The sequence below is a fragment of the Cherax quadricarinatus genome, chromosome 7, assembly GCF_038502225.1.
Source record: "Cherax quadricarinatus isolate ZL_2023a chromosome 7, ASM3850222v1, whole genome shotgun sequence".
NCBI lineage: Eukaryota > Metazoa > Arthropoda > Malacostraca > Decapoda > Parastacidae > Cherax > Cherax quadricarinatus.
Genome location: NC_091298.1, coordinates 61696251 through 61718750, shown reverse-complemented (window position 1 = coordinate 61718750; position 22500 = coordinate 61696251). Strand labels below are relative to the sequence as shown.

The 22500-nt window shown below is 44.8% G+C and overlaps 1 protein-coding gene across 1 annotated transcript in view; it reads right to left on the bottom strand.

The window, feature by feature from the left end:
* Positions 1-22500, bottom strand: part of LOC128686909 (syndecan) — a 400042-nt gene that overhangs the window by 224349 nt on the left and 153193 nt on the right. Inside the window, exon 2 of the mRNA XM_070082575.1 lies at positions 5617-5676. Coding sequence (XP_069938676.1) covers positions 5617-5666 — 50 coding nt within the window. The 5' untranslated portion in view covers positions 5667-5676. The remainder of the gene's footprint in view (positions 1-5616; positions 5677-22500) is intronic.

Here is a 22500-nt window from a genome sequence, read left to right as displayed (position 1 = left end):
ATTATTGTTTGTATGGCGCATGTGAAGCATTGTCATGCGTTCATTATTGTTTGTATGGCGCATGTGAAGCACTGTCATGCGTTCATTATTGTTTGTATGGCGCATGTGAAGCACTGTCATGCGTTCATTATTGTTTGTATGGCGCATGTGAAGCATTGTCATGCGTTTATTATTGTTTGCATGGCGCATGTGAAGCATTGTCATGCGTTCATTATTGTTTGTATGGGGCATGTGAAGCACTGTCATGCGTTCATTATTGTTTGTATGGCGCATGTGAAGCATTGTCATGCGTTCATTATTGTTTGTATGGCGCATGTGAAGCATTGTCATGCGTTCATTATTGTTTGTATGGCACATGTGAAGCACTGTCATGCGTTCATTATTGTTTGTATGGCGCATGTGAAGCATTGTCATGCGTTCATTATTGTTTGTATGGCACATGTGAAGCACTGTCATGCGTTCATTATTGTTTGCATGGCGCATGTGAAGCACTGTCATGCGTTCATTATTGTTTGTATGGCACATGTGAAGCACTGTCATGCGTTCATTATTGTTTGTATGACACATGTGAAGCACTGTCATGCGTTCATTATTGTTTGTATGGCACATGTGAAGCACTGTCATGCGTTCATTGTTTGCATGGCACATGTGAAGCACTGTCATGCGTTCATTATTGTTTGTATGGCACATGTGAAGCACTGTCATGCGTTCATTATTGTTTGTATGGCACATGTGAAGCACTGTCATGCGTTCATTATTGTTTGTATGGCACATGTGAAGCACTGTCATGCGTTCATTGTTTGCATGGCACATGTGAAGCACTGTCATATTCCATTCACCTTTATATTCTCCGTCATCTTAACCACCACCACCACCTCCAAATTCCTCAGTGTTGGAGTATGGCACCCTGGCCCTGGCACCCTGGCCCTCGATCTAGGGCGGGTGTCAGCCTCAAGACACGCCGAGGAGTGGAGTGCCACTTGAAGACGATACAGCTGGCTCTCCACATGACACCAAGTGTCGGGGCAACGAGTTTGAAAAGGCATATAAATAACCTAACACTTGTGTCGGCACCTACTGATGATGGCACAACAGATGGCACACAATAATAATAATAATAATAATAATTATTATTATTATTATATTTCTACAGGTACAACTTATACCATAGCTGACATCAATGACATTCTATATATAGAAAGTCCCTTGTTATGCAGAGCATTTCGGGCAAATTAGGTTAATTTTGTCCCAGGATGCGACCCACACCAGTCAACTAACACCCAGGTACCTACTTACTGCTAGGTGAATAGGGACAGCAGGTGTCTAAAGAAAACACGTCCTAGTGTTTCCACCCGTACCGGGGATCGAACCACGGACCTCAATGTGTGAGATGAGTGCACTAGTAACCGAGGTACGGGACACATTACATGACAAACAATATTTAACATAAGAGTCCTCAGCGATGTGCTGGCAAGAGTTTAATCAGGTTTGATACAAGGGGAGAGCAGCTCCAGTTCCTTGAATCAAAAGCCATTCCGTAGCATCAAGGAATCCCTTTCTGAAGGAGTGTACACTAAGAAATTATTCGGTAAACACAAAGGGTTCGAAATATTTTTCTCAAATGGCCATTAGCTGAAGACTTGAAGACCATTTCGGGGGCCACCGCCCCCGCGGCTCGGTCCCAGACCGGTTCTCCTGGTGGATAGCCTGATCAACCAGACTGCTGATGCTAGTCAGTCTGACGTATGCATCACAGTCCGGCTGATCAGCAACTAAATTAAGGAACTTACGCAGTTCCCTGTCGAAGACAGCCAGGGGTAATTCTCATTGTATATGAAGGGAAGGTGTTTAACAGTCTTGGTCCCTTGACACTTTTGAGTTTAGTGGACTCACTACAGACCTGTTTTATCATTAGGGGTATTTTGCACCTCCTGTCAAGCCTCTTCCTCTCGTAGAAGTAACTTCGGTGTGCAGGTTTGAGACCGATCCCACTACAACATTTCAGGTGTAAATTATTATGTATCGTTGTCACCTACGTTACAAGAAGTACAGTTTAAGTGACTAAGAGGGTTCTTGATAATTTTGTGCTGGGCTTAGATAATAATGAGCAGCGAAGGTTGATCTGCACATTCACCAGATGAGCAATATCGCCTCTGTCATGTACAACATCTCACCACAAGGTCACTCTATCAGCTACCTCACACTCTCTCAAGCATGATGTAACTACCAACCTGTCTTCACCTCAACCTATACTCACACGACTGTATCAGGCAGCGCCTCACTCTAGCCTCAGCAAGGTTCAACACGACTGTCTCAGGCAGCGCCTCACTCTAGCCTCGGCAAGGTTCAACATGACTGTCTCAGGCAGCTCCTCACTCTAGCCTCAGCAAGGTTCAACACGACTGTCTCAGGCAGCTATTCACTCTAGCCTCAGCAAGGTTCAACACGACTGTCTCAGGCAGCTCCTCACTCTAGCCTCAGCAAGGTTCAACACAACTGTCTCAGGCAGCGCCTCACTCTAGCCTCAACAAGGTTCAACACGACTGTCTCAGGCAGCTCCTCACTCTAGCCTCAGCAAGGTTCAACACGACTGTCTCAGGCAGCTCCTCACTCTAGCCTCAGCAAGGTTCAACACGACTGTCTCAGGCAGCACCTCACTCTAGCCTCAGCAAGGTTCAACACGACTGTCTCAGGCAGCGCCTCACTCTAGCCTCGGCAAGGTTCAACACGACTGTCTCAGGCAGCGCCTCACTCTAGCCTCGGCAAGGTTCAACACGACTGTCTCAGGCAGCTCCTCACTCTAGCCTCAGCAAGGTTCAACACGACTGTCTCAGGCAGCTCCTCACTCTAGCCTCAGCAAGGTTCAACACGACTGTCTCAGGCAGCTCCTCACTCTAGCCTCAGCAAGGTTCAACACGACTGCCTCAGGCAGCGCCTCACTCTAGCCTCGGCAAGGTTCAACACGACTGTCTCAGGCAGCTCCTCACTCTAGCCTCAGCAAGGTTCAACACGACTGTCTCAGGCAGCTCCTCACTCTAGCCTCAGCAAGGTTCAACACGACTGTCTCAGGCAGCACCTCACTCTAGCCTCAGCAAGGTTCAACACGACTGTCTCAGGCAGCGCCTCACTCTAGCCTCAGCAAGGTTCAACACGACTGTCTCAGGCAGCTCCTCACTCTAGCCTCAGCAAGGTTCAACACGACTGTCTCAGGCAGCTCCTCACTCTAGCCTCGGCAAGGTTCAACACGACTGTCTCAGGCATCTCCTCACTCTAGCCTCGGCAAGGTTCAACACGACTGTCTCAGGCAGCTCCTCACTCTAGCCTCAGCAAGGTTCAACACGACTGTCTCAGGCAGCTCCTCACTCTAGCCTCGGCAAGGTTCAACACGACTGTCTCAGGCAGCTCCTCACTCTAGCCTCAGCAAGGTTCGACACGACTGTCTCAGGCAGCGCCTCACTCTAGCCTCAGCAAGGTTCAACACGACTGTCTCAGGCAGCGCCTCACTCTAGCCTCAGCAAGGTTCAACACGACTGTCTCAGGCAGCGCCTCACTCTAGCCTCAGCAAGGTTCAACACGACTGTCTCAGGCAGCGCCTCACTCTAGCCTCAGCAAGGTTCAACACGACTGTCTCAGGCAGCGCCTCACTCTAGCCTCGGCAAGGTTCAACACGACTGTCTCAGGCAGCTCGTCACTCTAGCCTCAGCAAGGTTCAACACGACTGTCTCAGGCAGCGCCTCACTCTAGCCTCGGCAAGGTTCAACACGACTGTCTCAGGCAGCTCGTCACTCTAGCCTCAGCAAGGTTCAACACGACTGTCTCAGGCAGCGCCTCACTCTAGCCTCGGCAAGGTTCAACACGACTGTCTCAGGCAGCTCGTCACTCTAGCCTCAGCAAGGTTCAACACGACTGTCTCAGGCAGCGCCTCACTCTAGCCTCGGCAAGGTTCAACACGACTGTCTCAGGCAGCTCGTCACTCTAGCCTCAGCAAGGTTCAACATTCACCTCAGTGTTCAATAGTAACCCACATGGAGGCAAATTCAGACGACCTGTATATTTCGAGCTCTTCAGCAGATCTGCTGAAGAGGATCCCAGAAGGGGGTCGAAATATACCGATCAATCTTCCGAACTTCTGTCTCCATGTGGGTTATTAGTGAACACTAATACGTGCTCATTACAATGTAATCACAGACCTCAGTGTAGCCCCAGCAAGGCTCAATAAATAGGATTGGTTAAATAAACAGGATCACTTCGATAATAAGCCGTTACTCTCTCTTGAACTGGTTCACAGACTTCTATATACGCTTTTATCACACCACATTCACATCGTTCGTTGTCTGCCAGATAAGACCGTCTGGGAAGAGTGGATGAGACAAAAAGTCATAACCAGGACAGAATTACGTCATGTCGAGATGAACCTCTTTACAGAGTCTGGGTAATTACCGCTGACATATTAATATTAACCAAGCCAGACTGCAAGTATTAGGATAACGTGGGTTGCGCTCTCACAACCCACGCTCGCTTAAACCAAACCACTTACACTACCTGCCACTTTAATTTATTGCCACTCACTCAACTAGCACACTTGTAACTGTTAGGTAAGACACATATGCAACAGTTAACTGTTGCATATGTGTCTTACCTAACAATCTGTCGGTATTTTATACCATTTTAATGTTCATTCTGTCAGACACTGCAACACAAGGGTATCTTGGTACAGACCATCAACTTCGACCTCTACTAGTGAGAACGGCTGGGTTTGAGAGGGACCTGCCCTCCCAAACCAACCTACGTCTCACCTCCTGGCACTATATAAAGGCTCCATCCTGTCACTTCAACTTCATATTGTTTCAGACAACGGAACAATGCTCTTCTCCAGACTGAGGGACTGACCACCTCAAAACTTTAAGGGTGATGGACTGATTACATCGTCTTCAAGTATCTTCTGCTTCTATCAACTTGTCTGTACTCGACTGAAGAAGCCTACTGTGTAGGCGAAACGTTTCGAAATAAAGATACCTAACTGTTGCATATGTGTCTTACCTAACAATCTGTCGGTATTTTATACCATTTTAATGTTCACACTTGTAACTGCCTTTATAAATATATCAAATTATTAAAGGCTTTAGAGCCATTGTCATTTACTGTTTTTAAGAGTGTTTGCTGCAGGGGCTATGACCCCCCCCCCACCACCACAGTAGGCTACAAGGTGAAGGTAGACTACAACGTACAGGTAGACTACAACGTACAGGTAGACTACAAGGAGTGAATAAATGGTTCATAAAACAGACAGGTTGATAAATGAGACACTTTTGCAACATTTTGGTACCTTTATCCTGGAAATGTTTCGCCAGCCAGTGGCTTCTTCAGTCCAGTGCTGAGAAAAGTGGAAGATGAGGAGGATCGAGGTAGTCCGTCTCTCGCCCTGGAGGCGATGTGTTGAGTCCATCGAACACATCGACTCCAGGATGAGGGACTGATTACCTCAAACTCCTCAAATCCCACCTTTCTCTGCATGGACTGAAGAAGCCACTGGCTGGCGAAACGTTTCCAGAAGAAAGATATCCAGATTATAAGGATATATTGCACAAGTAGACCCAAAATATTTCACCATCATACCTGTGTAGCTGCACCGCCGCCACCCACAACGCCAGCCATTTCACTATCATGTCAACATACCTGACAAAGGAGAAAAAATTTATGTGAATATAACAAATACAGGAATTCAGTCAGCTGCGATGAGAGTCACAATTCCATAATCGTTCACAACAAACCCACACTCTGGATAGGAAGCTTTAAACGACGTTTCAAGCACTCCTGAACCATTGTCAAGACAGTTCTCACTTCATAATGGTATGATAATTATTATTATTATCAAAAGGAAGTGTTAAACTTACCCGAGGATAATTGTATGAACTTTCAGAGGTTCAGTTATTCTTCGTCTTCGAATGTAGAGGGAGCATCTCTCCCTTTCTAACATGTATCTTATCTATTTTAATTAATGGTACAATTCTAGAGTATACTTCTAAGTGTTGTTGCAAATGGTACAAAATAAGACAAGTTAAAGATTAAAGGCATATATACAACAGTTGGTGTATCATCAACTGTTGTACATGCGACTTAATCTATACTTCTAGTGTTACTGAGCTCATTCTCCCTATCTTAGATTATTTCAGTAAGGTCATGGTTTATATAATCTCAGTTAATGCTGTTTTTTTATTGATGAAATGAAGATTGAGACACTTATGCAGCATATGGGAATCTTTATTCAGGAAACGTTTCGCCACACAGTGGCTTCATCAGTCCAATACAAAGCAGAAGTTGTAAGGAGAGGAGGAGTATTCTTCAACACTTGTCCAACCTTTGGACGAAGACCTACTTCGACTAGTGGATGGTACCACTATGACCCCGCCTCCTCCTGCTTCGCGTCACCTGACTACAGTATATAAGCCACGTCTACGGTCCTGTGCTGTATATTCTACAAGACTGATGGACTGAACACATCGACTCCAGGCTGAGGGACTGATTACCTCAAACTCCTCTCCTTACAATTTCTGCTTTGTATTGTACTGATGAAGCCACTGTGTGGCGAAACGCTTCCTGAATAAAAATTCCCATATGTTACATAAGCGTCTCAATCTTCAACTTGTCGGTTTTCCAAACCATTTATTGATGAAGTTGAATTTGATCAATATAATCACATGGGTGATTATATTTATCAAATTGAAGACTAGTGTTGAAGATTAGTGTTGAAGACTAGTGTGCATGGCGATCTGAACTTCAATTACGTTGTGATCAGAGTTTACTGTCTTCAATATCATTATGTTCGGTACCAGACTCTCATTATTTGTGAATATAAGGTCAAGTATATTGTCTAGTCTGGTTGGGTTCACCAGCTGTTTACTTAAGGCAAATTTATCACAGTAGTAAGTTTGTGTAAGACTAAACTGCCTCCTGGGATTTTCTCTGTTATTACAGAATCCGCCACATTCTTCCAAGAGGATATTTGGGGACTGGTTTGAAAATATTTAAGACAGTATTTGAGTTTCAACAGCTAGTCTTCAAACTGCTAGCAAGATGCAACTAATGTAACATTTTACTGTGGCAACATTTCGCTCACCGAGAGTTTTGTCAATGCACTGGACTGAAGAACCTACTGCGTGGCGAAATGTTTCCAGAATAAAGATTATCAAATGTTTCACAAGTCTCTCACTTATCAATTAAACCATTTATTCACATATTTTGTTGTTGGGATCAAGATCTTGTATGCAAACACAGTTGTGTAACTTATTTTTGTGGGAGTATTTTTTAATATCAATATCTGTGGCTCCAACGAGGCAGCCACTGGTATTGTGTCCAGTGCAAAATGGCACCCGAATGATAGAACATTCTTGCAATTTTTTGCCATTCCTTTTCGTGAGGTGTGAATGGTGGTGAACATAAGGAGGAACACTGCAACAGACCTACTGGCCCATACTAGGCAGGTCCTTCTCAAACCCAAACCCACTAACAAAAATATCGACTGATCTATTTCCGGAGAAAACATGTCTCCACGAGAGGTTTAACTGAACCCCCTGGTTTATTTCAAGTGGTAAGTGGATCACTTGTATTATAACAATGTTTTTTGTCTTGAAGCTGAAGCGGTGTCTGGTAGACACAAACATTGATCGGTCAACTTTGCTTTCATCTCCTCGCTAGTGTCACGTTGACTTCTGTATACCGGCTCCCGCAGCCTCGCCGCACGGTCCAGCTACTACACCTGTTGTCCTTTCCCGTAGCATGTCTTCATGCGAGGCCTGGCCATGGACCGGACCGCGGGGGCGTCGGCCCCTGAAACACCCTCCAGATATATATATAACACATTTTAGGACAAAAGGGTTTACAGGAGGTAGAACGAAGCGAGATTAGTTCAGAGGTCCTGACAATAATTTGTTGAAGAATTGAGACACTTATGCAACATATGGGAATCTTTATTGAAGAAACGTTTCGCCACACAGTGGCTTCATCAGTCCAATACAAAGTAGAGATGTGTAAGGAGAGCAGAAGTTTGAGATAATCAGTCCCTCAACCTGGAATCGATGTGTTCAGTCCATCACTCTTGTAGGAAGTGCAACACAGGGCCAGAGAGGTGGCTTATATACTGCGGTGAGATGAGTTGAAGCAGGAGGAGGCGGGATCACAGTGGCACCTGCCACTAGTGTAAGTAGGTCGTCGTCCAAAGGTTGGGCAGCGTTGAAGTCTTTGTTCCAAGACCCCATGATCCCAAGATCCCATGTGTTGCATAAGTGTCTCAATTCTTCAACTTGTCGGTTTTCAAAACCATTCATCACAAATAATTTGTTGGTTGACTCTGTAGGTCTCATTTGCTCGTTCAGACATTCTACCTTTGCAAACATATAAAAACACAGACTTCACACATTTCAATTTTCACGTGGCTATGATTGATGGGTCTTGTATTGCCAAATGATTCAATTGGTTCTGGACTAATGAACATAAAGGAGCACTGCAGCAGGCCTACTGGCCCATGCTAGACAGGACCAAGTCACCTACTAGCATCCACTTAAGAAGGATGGATATCCACCAAGCTGTACTAGAACTGGAGACTGATGACTGGAGTGTTATCCTCGTGTACTTCTTTACATAATACAATTCTTCCAGTGTTTCAGCACTCATATCAATTTCCTGATGAATTTTTGAGTAGTACTGTAACACTTGAGTACATTCACACACTTGTCCGTATCAGTGATTTCCGTGTCACGGTACTCATGCACTCTTTCAAACTTAGTCATTAATCACATAACCAGTAAATAGTGTTTTACAGGCTAGGGTATATAGGTATGGAGAGGGGGTAACAGGTGTGGGAGTAGGGAAGACAGGTGTGGTGGTGGTGGAGAGTAACTCCACACTCGACATAAGGTTTAAGTCTCAGCTGTGGCTTAATCTGCGGTCCTGTAGTGGAGAGTGACGTCAGTTGGTAGGGGGGGGGGTCGGGGGAAGGAAGGTGTAAGGTGTAGGGAATGCGAGTGACATCAGAGGGAGGAAAGGCTCATACTACACTCACACTCCCTCCCTCCCACACCTCGTAGATAAACTACAAACACTCACACTTACTAATACATCCCCGCTCCACAAAAGTGACAGTGAAGCAATCACTAATATCAACATCGACCGATTAGCACTGACGTCACACTTTATACAACTCTGACGACGTGTCCAGCAGCAAGATCGTTATTGGGTTATCCTAGATTCTCTACACAGATGCTACTATGTTTAATAATAATATGTAACTGTATCTGTGTATACCTGAATAAACTTACTTACTTAATCATTAACCACATGGAATCTCAAGAGAGAGAGAGAGAACCCGGGACAACACGGGTTGAGACCAAGTCGCTCCCGACTCACTACTGCGTCATCACCTGGTCATGGGATGTACACAACGAAATTATTATGCGGTGATCACCAGACTTGTGATAAGTTACTTCATCAAGTCCTGCCATATACAATGAACCTCGAGAGAGATTTTGCAAACGGGCGGAATTATTTTAGAAAGAAGGAACACTGCAGCAGGCCTACTGGCCCATGCATTTACAAACATTACTTCTCACTCCACAGCAGGATTCGAACCTGCATAAACGTATCCAGCGCTGATGAAACAACTTTTATATCAACAGACTTCTACAGTCTTCAAGAGGTAATATGAAGGTTCTCTGAACATTATGCCTGTCTTACAAGGTGCTGTTGGTGTACAGTTGAGACCATAACAGTAACAACTGTACTAATTTTTTACTCTGCTACGATTATTTACTTTCTTTTGTTTACCTGGAAACGATTTCGAGAGTCAAGGATCCCGTGGCCCGGTCCCAGACCAGGCTTCCCAGGTCCCAAGACCAGGCCACCCTGTCCAAGATCAGGCCTATCAGGTCTCAAGACCAGGCCACCCTGTCCAAGATCAGGCCTTCCAGGTCTCAAGACCAGGCCTTCCAGGTTCCAAGACCAGACCACCGTGTCCAAGATCAGGCCTTCCAGGTCTCAAGACCAGGCCTTCCAGGTTCCAAGACCAGGCCTCCCAGGTCCCAAGACCAGACCACCCTGTCCAAGATCAGGCCTTCCAGGTCTCAAGACCAGGCCTCCCAGGTCCCAAGACCAGACCACCCTGTCCAAGATCAGGCCTTCCAGGTCCTAAGACCAGGCATTCCAGGTCCCAAGACCAGGCCTCCCAGGTCTCAAACCAGGCCTCCCAGGTCTCAAACCAGGCCTCCCAGGTCTCAAACCAGGCTTCCCAGGTCTCAAACCAGGCCTCCCAGGTCTCAGACCAGGCCTCTCAGTGGATGGCCTCATCAAGCAGGCTACTTCAACATGTTTCCCCGTTATACCTCTTGACCTCATGTTATGAGGTATTACGCCATGATCACGTGTGTCAAGTGCCTCTGTAAACTCTGTGTAAATCACACGTGAGTGGCAGCCAATGAGGAGAGAGTAAACCTTCAAGCTGATGTAAACCAGGGCCTCCGGCTGAAGTAAACCAGGGCCTCCGGCTGAAGTAAACCAGGGCCTCCGGCAGAAGTAAACCAGGGCCTCCGGCTGAAGTAAACCAGGGCCTCCGGCTGAAGTAAACCAGGGCTTCCGGCTGAAGTAAACCAGGGCCTCCGGCTGAAGTAAACCAGGGCCTCCGGCAGAAGTAAACCAGGGCCTCCGGCTGAAGTAAACCAGGGCCTCCGGCTGAAGTAAACCAGGGCCTCCGGCAGAAGTAAACCAGGGCCTCCGGCTGAAGTAAACCAGGGCCTCCGGCTGAAGTAAACCAGGGCCTCCGGCAGAAGTAAACCAGGGCCTCCGGCTGAAGTAAACCAGGGCCTCCGGCAGAAGTAAACCAGGGCCTCCGGCTGAAGTAAACCAGGGCCTCCGGCTGAAGTAAACCAGGGCCTCCGGCAGAAGTAAACCAGGGCCTCCGGCTGAAGTAAACCAGGACCTCCGGCAGAAGTAAACCAGGGCCTCCGGCTGAAGTAAACCAGGGCCTCCGGCAGAAGTAAACCAGGGCCTCCGGCTGAAGTAAACCAGGGCCTCCGGCAGAAGTAAACCAGGGCCTCCGGCTGAAGTAAACCAGGGCCTCCGGCAGAAGTAAACCAGGGCCTCCGGCTGAAGTAAACCAGGGCTTCCGGTGGGGCCACAAAAGCAAAATATGTTCAACAAAGACAAATTTTAACTGCGCTTTGAAAAAATGAAAAAACAAGAAATGGAAGTATAAAACAACAGTGGAAAATGATAGCGTGCATAGTTAGAACCTTCAAAACAACAGTATTACTATCACAACTACATGGAAAATAAGCTGGAACCTTCAAAACAACAGTATTACTATCACAACTACATGGAAAATAAGCTGGAACCTTCAAAACAACAGTATTACTATCACAACTACATGGAAAATAAGCTGGAACCTTCAAAACAACAGTATTACTATCACAACTACATGGAAAATAAGCTGGAACCTTCAAAACAACAGTATTACTATCACAACTACATGGAAAATAAGCTGGAACCTTCAAAACAACAGTATTACTATCATAACTACATGGAAAATAAGCTGGAACCTTCAAAACAACAGTATTACTATCATAACTACATGGAAAATAAGCTGGAACCTTCAAAACAACAGTATTACTATCATAACTACATGGAAAATAAGCTGGAACCTTCAAAACAACAGTATTACTGTCACAACTACATGGAAAATAAGCTGGAACCTTCAAAACAACAGTATTACTATCATAACTACATGGAAAATAAGCTGGAACCTTCAAAACAACAGTATTACTATCACAACTACATGGAAAATAAGCTGGAACCTTCAAAACAACAGTATTACTATCATAACTACACGGAAAATAAGCTGGAACCTTCAAAACAACAGTATTACTGTCAAAACTGCATGGAAAATAAGCTGGAACCTTCAAAACAACAGTATTACTATCATAACTACATGGAAAATAAGCTGGAACCTTCAAAACAACAGTATTACTATCATAACTACATGGAAAATAAGCTGGAACCTTCAAAACAACAGTATTACTATCATAACTACATGGAAAATAAGCTGGAACCTTCAAAACAACAGTATTACTGTCACAACTACATGGAAAATAAGCTGGAACCTTCAAAACAACAGTATTACTATCACAACTGCATGGAAAATAAGCTGGAACCTTCAAAACAACAGTATTACTATCACAACTGCATGGAAAATAAGCTGGAACCTTCAAAACAACAGTATTACTGTCACAACTGCATGGAAAATAAGCTGGAACCTTCAAAACAACAGTATTACTGTCACAACTACATGGAAAATAAGCTGGAACCTTCAAAACAACATTATTACGTCACAACTACATGAAAAATGATAGGCTGGATACTTGGAAGCTTCATACCTCGAGATACAAAGCCAGTGATTGCAATCTCTAATTGTCTCTAGACTGAAATACTGCTGTACAATTACGGCACCTTTTAAGGTAGGCGAAACTGCCGGTGTGGGTAATGTACAGAGGATCTTCACATCCCTCTCGAAGCCAACTAGGGATCTCTTAGTAATTGTTCTTATATAAAGGAGAGGTGCACAAGTACACCTCTCAACAGTGATGCATGTGCAGTAGTAATTCAAATAACACTTATATTCATCCTGGCTTGCTAAGACGACACGGACTCCCGTGCACCCTGCGCATGTGTCGTGAGTCAACAGACAAGAGTCGGTTACCCTAAGGCTAGAGACGAGGACAGGCTGGGCTCCGTAAGTTTATTCAGGTATAAACAAATACAATTACATACATAGATTATCAAACACAGCAGCATATGTGTAAAGAACCTGGGATAACTCAAAAAAGTCAAAGTGACTTATTTCCACCGGGGTCTTCTTAATACCTTATTATTATACTATAAAGGATATAATATCTTATTATACTACAAAGGAGATATACTAGGAATAAGGTAAAATGAGTTATTTATAATTACTTGTGTTAGCTAAAAAAATAAAAAAAACATTCTCCTCCCTTGCTGCAGCTAAATTCATCAGGCATCTTTTGACTTTTCTTGAACTGGTTCATGCTATGACTGGCTTTGACATGTGCAGGAAGTCTGTTCCATTTCTTTATTCCTGTACAATACAAGGTGTTTGAAGCCTGGCCACTGACTGTGGGTACTACAAAGTTGTGCTCTCTCCCCCTAGTACTATGATTGCTTTGGTTCCCAACCTTGACAAAAATTGACAGCAAGATATTCTAGACACTATTTGCGAGCAATTTTATAAACATGATTTAACTTCAGTTGTTTTACTCTGTCTTCAACATTCAGCATATCCTACTGTTGTAATTCATCCTGGCCTACATGTTCTCTTGGTCCCAGCCCCAGGATGAATCTTACCATTTTGTTCTGGGTAATTTGTAGTCTTTCAGTTTTTTTTTATCAAGTCAGAGTACCATGAAGAGCAAGCGTGGTCCAAATGACATTGCATAAGGGGTAGACATAGGGACCTGCGACACTGTGCTTGTCTGTAAAGGAACTTCAGTCTAACATTCGCTTTCTTTACTACGCTGTTCCCTATCAATTTTCCTGACATGCTTGGGTCAAAGGGTATTGGGAATATATTTTACTGAGGAAACTGAAGTGATGGGTTCCCTTTCTCAGTTTATGTTTTCCCGAGGAGTAACGATAGTTTGTCTATTAATAATTTTCTGCAGGACTCCAGTTTCAGTATTACTACATTAGCTGTATCTTGTGGGTCTTTACCTGACACTAACAGAGCACTGTCATCCACATACAGTAGGAGTTTACACTTGACACTGATGGGCATGTCGTTTACATAACACAGGAATAATAAGGGACCCAGAATACTACCTTGGGGAACTCCACATGCTATCGGCAGGGGTTCTGATTCTGTTTTGTTAATTTTGACAATTTATTTCCTGTTGCTAGATACGACTTAAACCAGTCTACGGAACTTACGTTGACAGCTTGAAGTTTCTTACATAATATATTGTGGTTGACAGTATCGAAGGCCTTTTGCAAGTCTAAGGTTACCATTCCTATGAGGTTCTCTATCGACATTTTAGTGTTCATGTAATCCATCAGATTAATTAGGGAGGTGTCGGTTGAGTAAGATCTTCTAAAGCCTGATTGGTAACTATGGAGAATGTTGTTGTCATTAACATACTTAACTACTTGAGAATACACCGCCCTCTCTGGAATTTTGGATATTATACTGAGTATACTAACAGGCCTATAGTTGCTTACATCAGACCTACTATTTTTCTTGAAGCTAGGGGTAACTCTGGCCTCCTTGAACCCCTCCGGTACGGTATTAGTGGTGATGGGCAAATTTATTATGTAAGTAATAGTGATTGACAGTTCAGAAGCACCATCTTTTAGGAACTTAGACGGGATGTTATCAGGGCCTGTGATCTTAGTTGGGTTTAACCTGCTTAGTTCTTTTTGAATAAAGTCATGAGATACACTTACTAGTTGACAACTGTTTGGGGTTACCCCTTTATTGGTATAGTATGTTTGAAACTTATCAGAGTCTGTGTTAAAGGTATTTGATGCAGCTGGTAGTTTACTTACTAGTGTTGATGCAACAGATGTGTAGTATGAATTAAAACAATTTGCCACTTTAGTTGTTTAATGGCATACCTCGTTATAGATATTTAGTATTATGTTAGATCTATCTACGGGTTTATAGCTATATCCCAACTGTTCTAGTTGTTACCAGAGCTTCTTGGGGTAATTCTTGTACTCTTCGATTTTTGAGCAATAATGCCTTGTGTTTGCGCCTTTCATAAGCCTCTGCACTCTGTTCCTTAAGCTTTGGAATTCATTTAGCGCCCTGTATAACTACATCCTATATGAACCTGACACACTTAGATGAAACTCTATAAGTGTAAAGGGACCAAGACTTTTCAACAATCTCCCCTTCATACACAGTGGGAATCACTGATAGAACCATCTTCAGAAAGAAAGAGAATTAAAATGTAATCAGTCAGACTGTGAAATCTACATGGATGTACGTGAAGCGAGCACTAACAGCCTGACTGATTAGGCATCAACCAGGAGGCTATGGGAGCTGTTCGTCAGGGCGGTGACTCGCAGGAATCAGCAAGATAAGATTTGCTGGGGTTTTTAACCTCGGAGGGTTAACCACTCAGGATAACCCAATAAAGTCAGTGCGCCACTGAGAACTGTGTCTTATTTCCATTAGGGTCCTTTTAATCTTGTCCCCCAGGATGCCACCCACACCAGTCGACTGACATCCGGTACCTACTTACTGCTAGGTGAACAGGGACAGTAGGTATAAGGTGATATACCCAACGTTTCCACCCATGCCAGGGATTGAACCACGGACACTCATTATGTGAGGTAAGTGCGCTACCAACCGAGCCACGGGGCAGGGTAATAAGGGTCGACCGGAGACTAGTGAAGGTAAGACGAGAGGTGGCTGGGGTGGAGGTCAGCAGCAGCAGCAGCAGCAGCAGCACCAGCAGCAGCAGCAGCAGCAGCACCAGCAGCAGCACCAGCACCAGCAGCAGCACCAGCAGCAGGAGCAGGAGCAGGAGCAGGAGCAGGAGCAGCAGCAGCAGCAGCACCACCACCACCACCACCACCACCACCAGCAGCAGCAGCAGCAGCAGCAGCAACAGCAGCAGCAGTAGCAGCAGCAACGGGTAAACTCACTGTAAACATGAGCTAAACTCCACACAACTCAACTTAGTTATCTTCAAAATCAATAAGGAAAACTGGAGTCAAAACACATCCCTTCCTTCATCCCTGCCTCCCTCCATCCCTGCCTCCCTCCATCCCTGCCTCCCTCCATCCCTGCCTCCCTCCATCCCTGCCTCCTTCCATCCTTCCCTCCCACCTCTCCTACAACCCTCCCATCAAGCAACCCACCTTCTCTAATTCCCTACCTCCTCCTCCTCCTGCTCTTTCTTTACCTTCCTTCCTGTCTCCCTCTCCCACCTCGTTAAGCTCTCTTGCTTCTCCGATCCCTCGCTCACTCTCTTACTCCTGCTCCTCTCTCTCTCTCTCTCTCTCTCTCCCTTACTCCTCTTTCTTTCCCCTCCCTGGTGTGCGCATCTCCCTGCCAGGAAAATTTAATATTGTAATACCCTCAGCGTCTCTGGTGACCATCCAAACACAAACATAATTATCATTCACATAATATTACCTCACATGACATCAATACCACATGTTTACAACCTCTCAAACCTCACTTATAACATGTTGCAAACCTCCCGACCTCTTCACCTACCTCATAATAATAATAATATTATTTTATGTATGCGCAAAAATCTCAAGCAATACAAGATGCAAAAACAACCACTGTGACAGTTGAATGATAGCTCTAGGCCTTTTGTGTTGCAATCAACACATCAGGATACTGTAGTGTTCCAGAAATGAGTAGAAAGTCCAATTAGATTCGTTCATGGTATATATATATATTTTTTTTTATTATTATTATCACACCGGCCGATTCCCACCAAGGCAGGGTGGCCCGAAAAAGAAAAACTTTCACCATCATTCACTCCATCACTGTCTTGCCAGAAGGGTGCTTTACACTACAGTTTTTAAACTGCAACATTAACACCCCTCCTTCAGAGTGCAGGCACTGTACTTCCCATCTCCAGGACTCAAGTCCGGCCTGCCGGTTTCCCTGAATCCCTTCATAAATGTTACTTTGCTCACACTCCAACAGCACGTCAAGTATTAAAAACCATTTGTCTCCATTCACTCCTATCAAACACGCTCACGCATGCCTGCTGGAAGTCCAAGCCCCTCGCACACAAAACCTCCTTTACCCCCTCCCTCCAACCCTTCCTAGGCCGACCCCTACCCCGCCTTCCTTCCACTACAGACTGATACACTCTTGAAGTCATTCTGTTTCGCTCCATTCTCTCTACATGTCCGAACCACCTCAACAACCCTTCCTCAGCCCTCTGGACAACAGTTTTGGTAATCCCGCACCTCCTCCTAACTTCCAAACTACGAATTCTCTGCATTATATTCACACCACACATTGCCCTCAGACATGACATCTCCACTGCCTCCAGCCTTCTCCTCGCTGCAACATTCATCACCCACGCTTCACACCCATATAAGAGCGTTGGTAAAACTATACTCTCATACATTCCCCTCTTTGCCTCCAAGGACAAAGTTCTTTGTCTCCACAGACTCCTAAGTGCACCACTCACTCTTTTTCCCTCATCAATTCTATGATTCACCTCATCTTTCATAGACCCATCCGCTGACACGTCCACTCCCAAATATCTGAATACGTTCACCTCCTCCATACTCTCTCCCTCCAATCTGATATTCAATCTTTCATCACCTAATCTTTTTGTTATCCTCATAACCTTACTCTTTCCTGTATTCACCTTTAATTTTCTTCTTTTGCACACCCTACCAAATTCATCCACCAATCTCTGCAACTTCTCTTCAGAATCTCCCAAGAGCACAGTGTCATCAGCAAAGAGCAGCTGTGACAACTCCCACTTTGTGTGTGATTCTTTATCTTTTAACTCCACGCCTCTTGCCAAGACCCTCGCATTTACTTCTCTTACAACCCCATCTATAAATATATTAAACAACCACGGTGACATCACACATCCTTGTCTAAGGCCTACTTTTACTGGGAAAAAATTTCCCTCTTTCCTACATACTCTAACTTGAGCCTCACTATCCTCGTAAAAACTCTTCACTGCTTTCAGTAACCTACCTCCTACACCATACACTTGCAACATCTGCCACATTGCCCCCCTATCCACCCTGTCATACGCCTTTTCCAAATCCATAAATGCCACAAAGACCTCTTTAGCCTTATCTAAATACTGTTCACTTATATGTTTCACTGTAAACACCTGGTCCACACACCCCCTACCTTTCCTAAAGCCTCCTTGTTCATCTGCTATCCTATTCTCCGTCTTACTCTTAATTCTTTCAATTATAACTCTACCATACACTTTACCAGGTACACTCAACAGACTTATCCCCCTATAATTTTTGCACTCTCTTTTATCCCCTTTGCCTTTATACAAAGGAACTATGCATGCTCTCTGCCAATCCCTAGGTACCTTACCCTCTTCCATACATTTATTAAATAATTGCACCAACCACTCCAAAACTATATCCCCACCTGCTTTTAACATTTCTATCTTTATCCCATCAATCCCGGCTGCCTTACCCCCTTTCATTTTACCTACTGCCTCACGAACTTCCCCCACACTCACAACTGGCTCTTCCTCACTCCTACAAGATGTTATTCCTCCTTGCCCTATACACGAAATCACAGCTTCCCTATCTTCATCAACATTTAACAATTCCTCAAAATATTCCTTCCATCTTCCCAATACCTCTAACTCTCCATTTAATAACTCTCCTCTCCTATTTTTAACTGACAAATCCATTTGTTCTCTAGGCTTTCTTAACTTGTTAATCTCACTCCAAAACTTTTTCTTATTTTCAACAAAATTTGTTGATATATATATATATATACATATATATATATACATATATATATATATATATATATATATATATATATATATATAATATACATACATGTCGTACACACATATGTCTTGTAATGGGTTTATTTACGCGGGGTCCGCACTAGATGGGATAAGCCGAGTCAATTTGTATGTTAATCTCTGGGACGTTACGAGGTGTAGTACACGATGACTCGTGTTTACCCTGGGGTCGTGTTCACACTGGGGTCGTGTTTACCCTGGGGTCGTGTTCACACTGGGGTCGTGTTTACCCTGGGGTCGTGTTCACACTGGGGTCGTGTTCACCCTGGGGTCGTGTTTACCCTGGGGTCGTGTTCACACTGGGGTCGTGTTCACCCTGGGTCGTGTTCGCCGTGGGTCTTCACCCAGGGTCGTGTTCGCCGTGGGTCGTGTTCACCCTTGGTCGTATTAGCTACATGGAGTGTGTCCCCAGGGTCAACACCCTCGCGTCCTGGTCCCAGACCAAGCCCTGCATCAACCATGCTGTTGTTGCTAGCCCCACGTAACATAACGTAAGCACCACTGAAAAGCCTTGGTCCCCTTACACTTACTGAGCTTCCGCACAGTACACTACTGATTGCTGTCCACTGGCATATTAAACACTGTCTGCCAAGCCTCTTATCTTCCTAGGGAACAATTTCTGTGTGCAGATTTGGGACCAATTCTCTGAGTCATCATATGACATATTCCTTAGGCAACAATGAAAATGGGTTAGGAAAATATTTTTAGTGGGTTTGGGTTTGAGAAGGACCTGCCTATTATGGGCCAGGAGGCCTTCTAAGACCCGCGTTAGGAAATACCTGTCCCGTTTCCTGGCTAATGTTACCTGACCTAATCTAGAATTTCCCAGGTGTAGATTATAATGCTGAGGCTGCCAGCAGTAACAGCCTGGTTGATCAGACCCTGATCCACCGGGAGGCCTGGTCAAGGACCGGGCCGCGGGGGCGCTGATCCCAGGACACCCTCCAGGTAGGTCGACATAAAACAAGTCAACCTGAGAGTAAGACCTTCACTGGAGCTACGAGGCAACATTCAAGTCTTGTAAGAGCCTCTCTATCCTTACTTTACGTTGCTCCTGCGCTCTTGATCCAAGGAGATGCCGCTACCCTTCCCTTCCTGAATCAATCCTGATTACCTCCCATTCACCAGGCCCTGTACAGCCCCTAAGGGTTCAGCGCTCCCTTGTAATAACAATACTACTACTACTACTATTAATAACCCTAAAGGTTTCTATTATCCATTCTTTCATTCCTCTTGCCTCTTGTTCCCTCCTCTTAATTCTCCTCCTGCCTACCTCCCCATTCTTGTCTCACCTCTGTCTCCTCTACCTATCACGCTTCACCCTCATCCAGGGATCACTACTCTGGTACCTTGTCCTCTTCATTTTATACCTTAAAAGCTGCCCTTGTTAAGAGACCGATCACCCAAACTGTTGGTGCTTGTGCCTCACGAGCCTGGCTTGGTGTGGGTACCACTAAGTCAAGGTTCGTAAAGTCAAGTTTCCTCTGGCCTCTTTAAATATTCCTCTCGTTTTTCGAATCTTAAATATGCATGTAAATGAAAAGTTTTTTCTTTTCTCTGAGGATGACGGTCCTATGGGAACGTTATCTCCTGGACATCCTCCTCTTTTCTGAAATTTTGCAAGCTCCTGATGATGTGCTGATTGCAACACGAAAGGCCTAGAGCTATCATTCTACTCCCCCTGTGGTTGTTTGGCATATATATATATATATATATATATATATATATATATATATATATATATATATATATATATATATATATATGACACCTCACACCCAGCCTGGGTTCAATTCTAGGGAGGGTGGAGACGTGTCAACAACTCACCTTTTATCTACTGCCTCTGTTCACCTAAAAGTAAATAAGTACCTAGAGGTTAATGGAATGTCGTGGGTGGCATCCTGGGGAAGAGGACAAAACAATCATGAATAAGTCAAGCCATACAGCACAGCAGCAGTAACAGCCGGGTTGATCAGGTCCTGATCCACCGCGGGGCCTGGTCATGAACTGAAAAGCGGGGACACTGACCCTCGGTACATCCTTCAGGTGAGTAGCATCAAGACTAGTGCCCAGCGCAGTGCCAAGACTAGTACCCACAGCAGTGCCAAGACTAGTACCCACAGCAGTGCCAAGACTAGTACCCACAGCAGTGCCAAGACTAGTACCCACAGCAGTGCCAAGACTAGTACCCACAGCAATGCCAAGACTAGTACCCACAGCAGTGCCAAGACTAGCACCCACAGCAGTGCCAAGGCTAGTACCCACAGCAGTGCCAAGACTAGTACCCACAGCAATGCCAAGACTAGTACCCACAGCAGTGCCAAGACTAGTACCCACAGCAGTGCCCCTGTGTATCCCACCCATGTGGGTGGGTGTCAGGGATGGATAACCTGGCATCCCTCCCCCCCAAGCAGTAATCTCAGACCAGACAGTATAACCCTCATGTGTGGTATGTGTAGAGTAGTGGGGAATGTTGTGTGTACTTGTATGTTGTCCTGTGTTGTGGGTGTAGCCTTCACGTGTGGTATGTGGAGGGTAGAGTTTGCTGCCCAAGTGGCTAGTTTATTGTACACCCCATATCCATCCTGTGGATGGTAGTGGCTAGTTTACTGTGCATCCCATATCCATCCTGTGGATGGTAGTGGCTAGTTTACTGTGCATCCCATATCCATCCTGTGGATGGTAGTGGCTAGTTTACTGTGCATCCCATATCCATCCTGTGGATGGTAGTGGCTAGTTTACTGTGCATCCCATATCCATCCTGTGGATGGTAGTGGCTAGTTTACTGTGCATCCCATATCCATCCTGTGGATGGTAGTGGCTAGTTTACTGTGTATCCTATATCCATCCTGTGGATGGTAGTGGCTAGTTTACTGTGCATCCCATATCCATCCTGTGGATGGTAGTGGCTAGTTTACTGTGCATCCCATATCCATCCTGTGGATGGTAGTGGCTAGTTTACTGTGCATCCCATATCCATCCTGTGGATGGTAGTGGCTAGTTTACTGTGCATCCCATATCCATCCTGTGGATGGTAGTGGCTAGTTTACTGTGCATCCCATATCCATCCTGTGGATGGTAGTGGCTAGTTTACTGTGCATCCCATATCCATCCTGTGGATGGTAGTGGCTAGTTTACTGTGCATCCCATATCCATCCTGTGGATGGTAGTGGCTAGTTTACTGTGCATCCCATATCCATCCTGTGGATGGTAGTGGCTAGTTTACTGTGCATCCCATATCCATCCTGTGGATGGTAGTGGCTAGTTTACTGTGCATCCCATATCCATCCTGTGGATGGTAGTGGCTAGTTTACTGTGCATCCCATATCCATCCTGTGGATGGTAGTGGCTAGTTTACTGTGCATCCCATATCCATCCTGTGGATGGTAGCACAAGAACATATGGCTACACAATAGGCCTAGGAACTAGGCCCCACAGGAGTTAACAAGAGTACATATGAATTTCTATCAACATTATATATTGGAAGATAATTTAGGATATTTGTTAATACGTCTGGTACCTTATTTTCATAAATATTGTGACACATCACATAGATTATAATACTGTTTATCTCTTTATTACCCAATAAGTGGGCAATAATCAGTGTTCAAAATAGTAACCACAGGACTAGTCCACCATTCTTGACTACTGAACTAAATATTGACTTCAGGCTGAGGGACTGACTACTTCGAACGACCTATCTTCCACCGTTTCTCTCTCTGCATTGGACTGAAGAAACCATCGCCTGCAACACTGCAAATAACCTCGGCTAAACCCAAAATGCAGAGCAGGAGAAGTTACACAACACAAGCAACACTACAACACTGGGAACAGTGCAAGAGGCTACACAGCACAAGCAACACTACAACACTGGGAACAGTGCAAGAGAAGCTACACAGCACAAGCAACACTACAACACTGGGAACAGTGCAAGAGAAGC